The sequence below is a fragment of the Lepidochelys kempii genome, chromosome 6 (assembly GCF_965140285.1).
Source record: "Lepidochelys kempii isolate rLepKem1 chromosome 6, rLepKem1.hap1, whole genome shotgun sequence".
Lineage (NCBI taxonomy): Eukaryota > Metazoa > Chordata > Testudines > Cheloniidae > Lepidochelys > Lepidochelys kempii.
In genome coordinates, this window is record NC_136385.1 from 111,704,030 (window position 1) to 111,716,394 (window position 12,365).

The 12,365-nt window shown below is 45.4% G+C and overlaps 1 protein-coding gene across 3 annotated transcripts in view; it reads left to right on the plus strand.

Moving 5' to 3' along the window:
* Positions 1–1,315: 1,315 nt before the first annotated feature.
* The window catches only part of PPP2R5C (protein phosphatase 2 regulatory subunit B'gamma), a 192,001-nt gene continuing 180,951 nt past the window's right edge, over positions 1,316–12,365 (plus strand). The window contains exons 1-2 of one of the 3 annotated variants that reach the window (XM_073349665.2): positions 1,316–1,533; positions 3,285–3,350. In XM_073349665.2, the coding sequence (XP_073205766.1) occupies positions 1,333–1,533; positions 3,285–3,350 (267 nt within the window). In that variant the 5' untranslated portion in view covers positions 1,316–1,332. The remainder of the gene's footprint in view (positions 1,534–3,284; positions 3,351–12,365) is intronic. The other 2 variants (XM_073349666.2, XM_073349667.2) reach the window with 2 other exon arrangements.

Genomic DNA, 12,365 nt, shown 5'->3' on the forward strand with positions numbered 1-12,365 from the left:
AAAATCCTTTTCTTAGCCCTGCCCATCTTTGCCTTCCTCTTCTCTTCCCTACTTGTTAGATTCTCAAACACACCCCTTGGTACTTTCTCCCATGCTGCCCCAAGAGTGGGAGGAGGTTTCCATAAACGTTCGCAAAGCTAACACATAATCCTCCTTTAACACTGTCCTTCAAACTCTTTTTCTATAAGGCCTACAAAAAAAAAATCGACAACTAGACTAGTGTGCTGAGACCACTACATATCAGGCTGACCAATATGGTTCATTGTTTTCTTGTACTCCCTGTCTGTGATGGTTGTCTCTTGTTTTATGCCTAAATTGTAAGCTCCTTGGGGCAGGAATCATCTTTTTGTTTTGTAGTTTTACAGAAAATCACACAATTAAGTCTGGTCCTTGAGCAGGACTCCTAGGCACTACAGTAATACAAATAATAATGTTAAGATAAGCATGAAAGAGAAAAGATGTTAATTTGTTCAGGGTTGTTCTGATGCTTTTTATATTTGGCCTGGATGGATTAAAAAGTAGCTCCTGTTTTCAAATTATAACCTTTGCAGGGAGGTGGGCCTAGTGGAATAATGCATGTTTCCCTAAACTAGAAAACTTCACTGAAAGAAAAAGGATGATAAATTTAAAATAGCGGGATGCCCATGCAGAGTGCACCTCCATCAGTTACTTGTGATTCCATGCTGGGGTAGCTAAACCCAAGAGATGCTGTGCATCTGCAGCCTTCTATTGCGATCAATAGAGGAGCGGGTCTCAGACCGACTTCTGCAGAAGTCCAGATACACGCCAGGAAAAGCTGAGCCCATGCACCACCCAGGGTAACCCTCCTGTGAGCAGCTCAGTCCTCATCCTCAGCGGCGGCAAAGCCCATCTCCGTGGTGAGGCCCTGACGCTGCATGAGCCCGTGGGCCAGGGCTGCTGCCTCCGGCCCACGGGCATTATGTGAGCCCAAGAGACAGCTCCAGCCGGGCAGTGCCTGCGCCCCGCGGAGGCGGCTCTGCTGGGGGTGGGAGGCAGAGCTGGCTTAGTCCAGAGTGGGCGGCTCTACGCCCAGCCTAGCTGAGCCGGGGAAGCGACTCTGCTCCGAGTCTTGGAAGGGGGGAGAGCGGCTCTGCCCGGGCCCGTCCGAACGGCGGGGGGGGGGTGCGGCTCTAGCGCCGGGGCGCGAGCCCCCAGGGAGGAGGCCGGCGGGGCGGGGCGGGCCGGAGCGGGGAGGGGAGGCACTGCCAACTCCCCCGGCCGCCGCTGTGCGCGGGGATGGAGACAGCCCCGCCCCCTGGCTCACAGAGGGGAGGAGGGGGAACGTTGAGCCCACGTGACGGGGGACAGCCAATGGCGAAGCGGCGTCCCGGCTCGGCCGGGCGGAGGCAAGGCCGCCGCCGCCGCCGGGAGCTGGAGAAGGGGAAGAGCCTGAGTGGGGCGGGGGAGTCGCTGCGAGGACGCCGAGCGGGGACCCCAGGAGGCTGCGCCGCGCGCCGCGCCGCCCCGGCGCCCAACCGACCGGCCATGCCGAATAAAAACAAGAAGGAGAAGGTGAGTCAGCCCGGCCGGGGGCGCCGAAGGCCCAGGCAGCTCCTGGCGGGGCGGGCCGGGCCGGGCCGGGGGAGCAGGCCCCTGCGGGAGAGGGGCCCGGGGGCAGAGCCGCTGCGGGGTGGCGAGCTCCGGGCGGGGGAGCTGGGCAGGGTCGGGCTGTGACGGGAGGAGGGGGGCAAGCGCTGAGGCGGGGCCGGTCGGTCCGCGCGGAGGCTGCTGAGGCGCTCCGGGGTGCTCCCCGTCGGAGGGGGTGGGGGGCGGGAGCCGAGGAGGGGGCGCTCCCTGCGGTGGGCCTAGCCCCGGCGACGCTGCGTCTTCTCGCCCAATTTGTGGGGCCCGATTCGCTCCCATCCGACCCCAGGGAGGGGGAGTTCGCGGTTCAGCAGCGCCAGAGAGATCCAGGGGTTCGCGGCGGAGAGGCAGAGGGGATTTATCGGGGGCGTGAAGGGGTAATTGCTCGGGTACGGGAGTAGTAGGGGGTGGCTACTGTATCGGGTGTATGTAGGAGGAGTGAGTTGTTAGAATAGAGCCCTTAATTTGGGGCAAGGTGGGTAGCTCTACTTTGTGTGGGAGGGAGTATTTTTAAAGGGGGGCAGGTCTCTGGGGAAGCTATTTTTAAGGTTTGGCATCTTCGCAGTTTCTTGGGTAGCTTTATTACTGTAGGTTTCAGAGTAGCAGCCGTGTTAGTCTGTATTCGCGAAAAGAAAAGGAGGACTTGTGGCACCTTAGAGACTAACCAATTTATTTGAGCATGAGCTTTCGTGAGCTACAGCTCACTGCATCGGATGCATCGAAGTCCACTGCGGGTTTTGCTATTGTTCATTTTACACGGAGGGTGATCAGATACTAAGATCAAGGCCATGTACAGGTAGAAAACCCTTAAAGGGAGTTAGTGTTAAAGCCAGGAGTCAGAGTAGCAGCTGTGTTAGTCTGTATCATCAAAAAGAAAAGGAGTACTTGTGGCACCTTAGAGACTAACACATTTATTTGAACGAAAGCGTATGCTCATATAAATGTATTAGTCTCTAAGGTGCCACAAATACTCCTTTTCTTAAAGCCAGGAGTGGAATCCAGAGCTTCTGACTTCCATTCTGTGCCTGTTCCACTAGATAGCTTCCTCTAGTCCTTTGATTTCAGGCAGTCTTTTAGCATTTCCCCATCAGTTTAAAATCAGTTGCTCATGGATTTGTCTGTGTCTTATGAATGTGTTATGTGTTAAAATAAAGATGGCCCACTACTCCAAAAAAGTTTTAGACTATGTTAATGTTTGTATTGCTTTCGTTTCCTTTATCCTGTAGTGAGAGAAATAGGGGCTGGATGTAGTCTAAGTGCAGAATTTGAAGTGAGGAGAAACTCTTGGGTTACAGACCTAGCTTTAACACTGGATTTTTAGCCTCTGTTGCTGCTCCACAGATGCAAACACCTATATAGACATGGTAGATCAGTGTAAACTGTGACTTGCACTGGAACAGCTTACCCGGTTTTCAAAGCTACACTAGGAGCTAAAAACCCAGGGTAGACGAATGCTGATTCTCTGTTGCCTTGTGCATACCATTTGCACTCTTTGCCTCTGTTTTATTAGATATAATAAATGAAGATTCATTGATGTAAATTACTTATTGGTATGTTTTGGAGAATAATGATGTTTCTAAAGCATTTTGAAGATGAAAAGTGTTAAGTATTTGTGGAATTTCTGATACTGAAATTTTAATAGTATAATAGTTAAATTTATAAATCTCTTTAATTTTCAGGAACCTCCAAAATTGGGCAAAAGTGGAAAAAGTGGTAAAGATGGACAAGATAACCAAGAACATGAGGTAATTATTGCTATAGCATATAGTCGTCTTTGTGAGAATATTTGGGAAGACTTTTCTAGAGTATTTATAATCTTTCCCACATTGATATAATTTAGAGATGGCAGAGGCTTGTTTTTTTTGGAAACCATTAGAACTCCTTTGACAGGAAAGATGTTTTACAAAGCTGCATACGACTTTTGGAAAGTGCCTTCAAGGGAATTATTCAAAATAAAATAAACTATGGTTGGTCCTTGATGACTTGCTTTCTTCTCCCAACAGCTCCTCTTTTTCCTCCACTGACGACCTCTGTCTGTCAGCTACTGTAGGCATGTATCTTTTACTCCTGGGGGAATTCTGTGCTCAAGGTTTAAGCCCCCCCCCCCCCCCCCCCGCAGATCTCCCTGCAGAAAAATGACTTTCTGATGTGGAAGCATAGGGAAGCACCCCTCCCCAAAAGTACAGGCATGTCGTTTTGGGTGCCTGGAGCAGCCAGTGGGGAGAGAGATCATTGTGGGGGCGGGGAAGCGGTGTGGGCCAGGGATGCCCCAGCCAGTGGCTTCTACCGTGCGCTGGGCTCAGCTACTAGTCCTGACTGAGTTGGGGTGAGGGAGGACGGGACTTGCTCGGGTCAGAACTACCCGCTGAAAACTACCTGGCCACAGGAAGCTCTGCATACATCCACACCTTGCTTCCTGCTCCCCTGTCTGCTGAAGCCCCACCCCCCTGCATCCGGAATCTCCTCGAACGTGTCCCTCTGGACCAGGACAGCCCCCCACACTAGAACTCCCATCCTGAAGAGACCCACCCCTTCTGCACCTGGACCACCTTGTTGACCCCAGCCCACTGAGTCTCAGCCAGCTGCACCCAGACCTCCATTCCCCTAGCATCCAGGCCCCCTGCACCCAGACCTCCCAGGCCAAGCCCTATTCCCTCACACACCCAGACCCTCCCTGCTGAGCCCCTTCACCTGAACCCCCCTGTAGAGTCCCATTTCCTCTGTGCCTGGAACCACCCAACGAGCCCTTGTGCATCCAAATCCCCACTGCACCTGGACCCCCCCCACTGAGATTGCCCCACCCAGAACCCTCTCATCCCACACAGAGCCCCTCCCCACTTGGATCCTGCTGGGCTGAGCCTGCCTGCCCATACGTGGTGCGAAAGGGCAAGGCTCCAGGGTGTTTCTGGGGCAGGTCCAACCCTTGTGCCATGTCAGAGTCGGGTGCAGCCTCACAGGTGAATCCAAGTCGGTGGGGGGGCGGGGATGCGGTGGCATCTAAGGGTGATTTCCCAGCTCTGTGCAGCTGTTGGCCTGTGCTCTCCAGTGCCATGCTGGAGCCTCCATGTTTATTTATTGACAAATAACATTTGCAGAATTAAAATCCTTGTGTGTAGAATTTTTTTTTGGCACAGAATTCCCTCAGGAGTATTCTTTCCTTCCTCTAACCCTTTCGTCAGGTAAAGGGCCTGTCTTTTTCTTTTAAGGTGCCCCAGTTTTTCCGCTGTTACGTCGTCTTCTCTCTGCTGCCAATAGCTCTTCTTTCATGAACTGATTGTTACTTCATCTCTTTCAAGTGGCAGTGGCCTCTTCCAAGCTGTCAAGCGATCCTAGACTTGTGTAACAGTCTTGTTCATTGGCTGCTACTTTTTTCTCTTACGACTTTTTCTATGGGAGGGATTGCTAGTTCTTTGGGAGGTAGAATTAGAATTCAAAATGACCTTGATAAATTGAAAAATTGTTCTGAAATAAACAAGATGAAATTCATTAAGTGAAAAGTAGAAGAAAAAGATCAAATGCACAACTTGAAATGGGGAATAACTGAGTAGGTGATGGTAACACTGAAAAGGATCAGGGAGTATAATAGATCACAAATTGAATATCAGTTGTACAATCTGATACAGTTGCTAAAAAGGCTAATATCATTCTGGGTATATTAACAGGAGTGTTGTATAATACAAGGGAGATAATTGTCCTGATCTGCTCAACACTGGAGAAGTCTCAATTTGATTTGTGTCCAGTTCTGGATGCCACACTTCAAGAAAGACATGGACAATTTGGCGAGAGTCCAGAGAAGAGCAACAAAAATGATAAAATGTTCAGAAAACCTGACCTATGAGAAAAGGATTGAGAAGGGACCTGATAAGTCTTCTAAACTGTTAAGGGCTGTTATAAAGAGGACAGTGATCAGTTGCTCTCCAGGTGCACTGAAATTAGAACAAGAAACAATGGGCTTAATTTGCAACAAGGGCAGTTTAGGTTAGATATTAGGAAAAATTGTCTCAGCCCTGGTCTACACTGCGGGGGGTCGACCTAAGCTATGCTGACTTCAGCTACTCGAATAGTCGACCGCTGCTGCTCCCCCGCCAACGCCGCTTCCGCCTCTCGCAAGCTAAAGTTCCAGAGTCGATTGGGAGCGTATTCAGGGATTGATTTATCGTGTCTAGACGAGACACAATAAATCGATCCCCGATAGATCGATCCGGCAGGTAGTGAAGACCTGCCCTAACTGTAAGGATAGTTAAGAACTGGAATAGGCTTCCAACTGAGATTTTGGAATTCCCGTCGCTGGAGGTTTTTAAAACAGGTTAGGCAAACACCTGTCAGGTATGATCTAGATATATGTGGTGCTTCCTCAACATACAGGGGTGTACTAGATGATCTCTGGAGGACTCCTTCTGCCTTACATTTCTATAATTTTTAAAACCATAGACTGAATTGTTCCACTTCTGACTGACAATTCTGCTGTTATTGCTTTTGTTCCTCTCTTGCTGCTTCACTTTTACCTTTGTCAATCAGCTAGATGTGATGGCTTCAAATGGGTCAATTAAATTGCTACTCATTCTCTGTCCCACACTTCCTAGAGACCTAGCATTACATAGAATCTTTCCATTTGGAAATTGCAAACTCTGTTTGAATAGGTTTTGAAATTCCCTAAAATGTGTCAATGCCAGTCTGAAAAACTGCTTCACTGAAAAGCTCATGCACTTCTATAGTCCTGTTTGTAAATGTCTTAATTCAAACGTTTGTTTCTCTGCTGTATAAAAAGAATATTTTTGCCCTCCTTTCATTCCCAACCAAGAATTATGACACACAGGAAGAGTATGTATTTTTATTTTTACCTTGGGAAGCAAATATATTTCTTGTGAGCTTCACTGAGTTTTCATTTTTTGTCATGAGCAGAAAGGCACTATAAGATACATATTATCAGGGTCAGTTTATTTATAGCTAACCACTGAGTAATCTAGTCATAATGTGCTTGTTAATGAATTCATGTTGAGTTGTGATTTGAAGTTTGGTGAAGGGAAATAATACTTCAGCTATTAGAGTGAAGCCTTCATCAATATGAGATCAAATCTATAGCAGATTATGCAAGCCAATGAATACTCTGAATCCCTTGTAAATTGGTTTGACCACTGTATCTTTAACTTAATACCATATAATTGAAGAACTGTTACCTTTTCATTGGGGTTGCAATTTATAAGCAATTATAAAACCTATCTTTGTCATAAGTGTTGTCTTAATATTAAATTTCTGTGCTGGTTTAGCTTAGTTATACTTACTGTGGGGGTTTCAGGATACTTGTAAGTGACAACTGTTGCTGAGGATAACGCTAGTGCACTGTTTCATTTTTTCTAATTTGGTACCTTTTGCTATGGACAAACTATGGAAATGAAAGTTCTTAATATTAAATAAGGGATGAGGCATTTCAAATAGTGGATGGAAATGTAATTTTCTTTCATGATTTCTTACTGTATTTGCTAATTTATTTGATCTGGATTACTTTTAAATTTAAAAAAAAGAAAGTTACCTGGCAGGTGAATTTTTCGGGGAAGAGCATGCTACAGCTCTTGTGTGTTACCTCCTGGTGGCACCTATTGTGAAGTATTATGTGAAGGAGCAGCACAGGCACAATCCTATGTTGCTGAAAATTCTTTGTGGTGAAAGAGGGAGAATAGGATGGGGAAGGGACCGTGACAAGGATGTGGCCTGAACATAGGATGTGCTTAGCATCTTCAGTCTACAAGGTAAAGCCACAAGAAAAATCTTGAAAACCCGAACACTTACTTGACCTTTATAGCAGCTTTATTGACAGAATATTTGTACATCTTGTAATATGAGAGGATAGTGTTGCAGATTTAACATTTTAAGGCAAATAACTAACCAAGATATATACTAATTTGCTGTATGCATGCTTAGAAAGGAATCTGTCAACATATCAAAGACTTGGTTGTTTCATGAGGTTATATTGATTTGTAGTAAGAGGTATACAACTTATGTGCTGAATTTCCCCCAAAAATAGACTTTTTGGAGGCGATTTTTCATGTAGGTTATCCTAGAATTTAACATAAAAGGAGTGTTTCTGTGAAGTACAACCCTTATTTCAGTATCTACCTCTGGCTAATAGATGTTTGAGATAAATAGATATTTAAATCCTTCTCTAGACCACCAACAGATTTAGAAATGCACTGACATATGTTGTTTTTTCAAGTGAATTTAATGCGTGTGAAAAATGCCAGATTGCAGGGACTAGAGACTGTCCTCTGTTCAAAGAACAGGGACAACACAAGTAGCAATGGTCCACAAATATTTTATTTATAGGTGTTTCTGTAGTGCTTATCTGAACATGTGATTTGGACTTTTATAGCATTTTTTTCATCGTGGATCTCAAAGTGATTTATGAAAATGAGTAAGCATTATCCCCGTCGTACAGTTTAGAAAACTTAGGCATGGAGGGCCAGAGAAGCAACTTTCCTAAGGTTGTGCAGAAAATGCTATCTGAAATGGCTATTACAACAACCTAGGTCTCTAGCGTGTTAACTTTGTCTAATCCACAACAACCGTGCCTCTCAAATGTACTTCAGCCCTGACATAGGGCCCTTTTAGAAATACCAGGAATAGTCTAGTCTCTGGTTTTGTTGGTCACAGATGGATTGTGATCTTGATTTCTAAGGGCTTGTCTACACTTGAAATGCTGCAGCTCTTTGGTGTAGACACTGCCTACACCTGTGGGAGGGGCAGTCCACCTTCCTGAGAGGCTGTAACTAGGTCAACAAATTAATTCTTCTGTCAGCCTAGTGCTGTCTATGCAGGGGGTTAGGTTGGCTTAACTGTGTCACTCAGGGGGTGTGGATTTTTCACACCCCTGAGCGACGTAGCTGAGTTGACCTAACTTTTTAGTGTAGATCAGGCCTAAGCTTTGAAGGATTGGAGTGTTGTATTTGACATCTTTTCTCCCATGTGTTTTTCAAGTGTCTGAGTTAAATGTGTTAACAAAAAAAGCAAATACTTTAAACAGCCTGAATAAAAATCACTTTCCTCACTTTTAGGGTAGATCCAAAAGCTCATTTATCCACAAGCTTTGAGTTAAGAATACATCATCATAGATTTGGGATGGGGGTGATTAATTCTGAATCTGTATGTAACAACTACATTTCAAAAATGAGGATTGGGCATCAGGACATCAAAACCTGTCAAGTGATTCAGACTAACTCATATCATCAATAACCGTTGGGAGACTGGGGTATTTTACAGTTAAAATGTCACCGACATTAAAAACTTCTATTTTGCAATACTAGTTCTTTAAATAAAAGGGAAAATATGATTGTTTCCACCTGAATGTTGTGTTGCATATAAAAAACATACTAGAAGAAAATTGTTACGCTTGGAAAGTAAAGCACTCAGAAGTTAGGTAATACCTGAATTAAGGTTGTCTTGCTACCTTAATTTGGCTCTCTTGTGCATATGCATTATTTTAATCTTTTAATTACATGTTCACATGATATTTTTCCCCCCAAACCCCTGCCTCATTCAGTATATAGTATGAATGGTGCTCAGAGTGGGTAACTATTTAATCACAATTAAATTAATCACAGAGACTTGGTGGGATAGTTCACGTGACTGGAATGTTGGTATAAAAGGGTACAACTTGTTCAGGCAGGGAAAAAAGGGAGGAGTTATTGCCTTGTATAGCAAAGATAAAAGTGGGAGGCAGACGTGTTGACAGTTTCTGGGTAAGGATAAAGTGGGTAAAAAAACAAGGGTGATGTTACAGTAGGGGTCTACTGCAGCTCACCTAACCAGGAAGAAGAGGGGTGTGACACTCTGTACCTCAAAGTAGCACCCTGGAACCCCAGTATTCATTACTGTGATATTATGATATGTTTTGTACAAAGTATGCCTTGTGAGGTATCATTTTAAGTCTTGATATGTTGAACATTAATATCCTGTTTGATTGTATATGGTATCATTATATGTGAAATTATGAAACATTGCCAGCCAACATTTCAGTTGCAACAAAGGACCAGCCACAAATGTGCTGTTGGCCCATTAAAGAGACAGCATGTTTTCAATGGAGACTGCTTGCTCAATGGGGCCTGCCTGATCCCCATATCACAGCAAAGATTTTTCTATCAAGCTGGAAGAAAATATAAAAGAGATAAAGTGACCTCGTCACTTGGCTTCTTTCTCCTCATCTCAGTACTTGGAGGGACATCTGGAAGACACAGACTTTGAACTGGGGATGGGTGGTTGCAAACTGGAAGGTAATCCCAGCCTGTGTATTAAGGATGCTTGTACTGTTTGTCAGGGTCAGAAAAGCTGTATGATTCAACTCTTGCTTAGACTAAAACTTTACGATTTAGAAAGCATGTTTGCTTTTTATTTTTTTAAGGTAACTACCTCTGACCATAATGCATTACTTATCACTTAAAACCTATTTTTCTGTAGTTAATAAATCTGTTTGTTTTATGTTTCACCTAAAACAGTGTTTTGGTTAAAGTGCTTGGGAAATGTCAGCTCAGTTTACAAAGGCTAGTGGTGTGTCCATTCCACACTGAGGGAGTGGCAAACTATTTAATGAACTTGCACTGCCGGGGGGCCTTGAGCAGTGTAAGATGGTACAGTCCTGGGGTATAGGGCTGGAGCTGGTGGGAATTGGATGGAGCCTTTCTGTTGATGGTTCGTGAGTGACTAGGAGATCATTCATGTAACTCAGTTGGGTGTGTCCCTGCCTGTGGATGTCTGTGTAACCTGTAAAAAAACAAAAACAAAACTCCAAACAAGGAGTCTGGTGGCACCTTAAAGACTAACATTTATTTGGGCATAAGCTTTCGTGGGTAAAAAACCACTTTTGAAAAAGAGTTGGTGGGATCAGGGGGCAGGGCTGGCCTTCAGGGGACGGCCACCCAGGCAACTGCACAGGGGCCCGCCGGGGTCAAGAAGATGCAGAAAGAAGCTGGTGTAGAGTCGGAAACTGCTCCTGGCTGGCATGGGTGGTGGTGGGTGTATGCCCAGATGTGTCCCTGCTTCCTCCTGGTGGAGGAACATGGGGGAAGGAGGGAAGACAAGCAGTGACACACAGCTACTGCTCACTCCCCTCCTTATAATGTTCCTCTGCACCCCCTCCCTCCCCGGGGACTGTGAGGTTGGGGGAGAAATACCAAACGCTCCATGCATTCAGGTCACTTTCCCACCTGTGCTGTGCTGTGAGGCAAGCATCAGGAGCTGCTGCTCTCCTGCCCTCCCCTTATACAGCCCAGACAGGGAAAGTGACCTGGATGCAGGGAGCCTTGATGTTGCTCCTTGCCCTTCCCTGTCCCAGCCCTCTAGGGATGTGCAGAGGAGCAGTGTTCTGCGGGGGAGAGAGCAGCAGTGCCATCTTCTCTGTGCATCTAGGTCAGTTTCCGCATGTGGGCTCAGGAGGGAAGTGCAGGGGTAGGGAGCCCATGGGGGTTTGGGGCAATGTGGGGGGCTGTGCCCAAGGGGGCCAGATTAACCAAAATACAAGTTAGCCCAGGATGCCATTTTCCCTAAGGCCAGTTTTGGGATGCTCAGAGTCCAGGTTGCACCCTGGAGACCCTGTCATAGTGAGTGAGGTTTTTTTTAAACAACTAACAAAATCGTCCAAAGAACAGGACTTGGTGGTGGACTTCAGCTACCTAAACTTCTGTTTGGAAAATAATAGAACAGGGTACAGATTATCCAACGAGTTTTTGGAATGCATTGGAGACCACTTTTTATTACAGAACATAGAGTGAATAGAGGGTGTTCTAGAACATAGAGGGGAGAGGGTGTTCTAGATTTTATTCTGGTAAATAGGAAGGAACTGGTTGAGAATTTGAAGGTGGAAAACAGTTTGGGTGAAGTTCATGATTCTAAGGAATGTTAGGAAGGAAAACAGCAGAATAAAAACAACGGACTTCAAGGAGGCAGACCAGCAAACTCAGAGAACTGATAGGTAAAGTCCTGTGGAAGCAAGTCTAAGGGGGAAAAAAAGAGTTTAGAGGGGTTGGTAGGTTTTTTTAAAGAGACATAGTTAAGGGCACAAGAGAAAACTATGCAAAGGTGTAGGAAAGACAGGAAGTATGGTAAGAGACCATACTGGCTTAACCTGGAGATCTTCAATGACCTGAAACTCAGAGTCATATTACAAAGTGGAAAGTACACCAAATTACGAAGGATGAAAATACGTATAAAATAAAAAATACAAGTATGTAGGGGACAAAATTGTGCACCTTGGCCTTTCTAATGTGATTAAACGGGATAGGGACATAAAAGGTATCAAGAAAACATTTTACAGATACATTAGAAGCAAGAGGAAGACCAATGACAAAAGTAGGCCCATTATTCAATGAGACGGAAAAGACAATAACAGAAAACATCAATGACTGAAGTGTTAAATGCCTTTTTCTGTTTCAGTTTTCACCAAAATGGTTAGCAGAGATCTGATGATTAACAGTGAACATCAGTGTAAATGTTGTAGGATCTGAGGCGAAAATAGAGAGAGAACAAGTTAAGAGTTACTTAGGCTCTGTATACACTGTGTAACTTACAACAGCACAGCTGTGTTGCTGTAAGATCTCCTGTGCAGCTGCTCTTTGCCAGCAGGTGAGAGCGCTCCTGCTAGCAAAATAAAACCACCCCCAATGAACAGTGGTAGCTTTGCCGGTGGGAGAACATCTCCCGCTGGCAAAGCGCTGTCCAAACCAGCGCATTTCATTAGTAAAACTTTTGTCAGTCGGGGGTGTTTTTTCATTGCC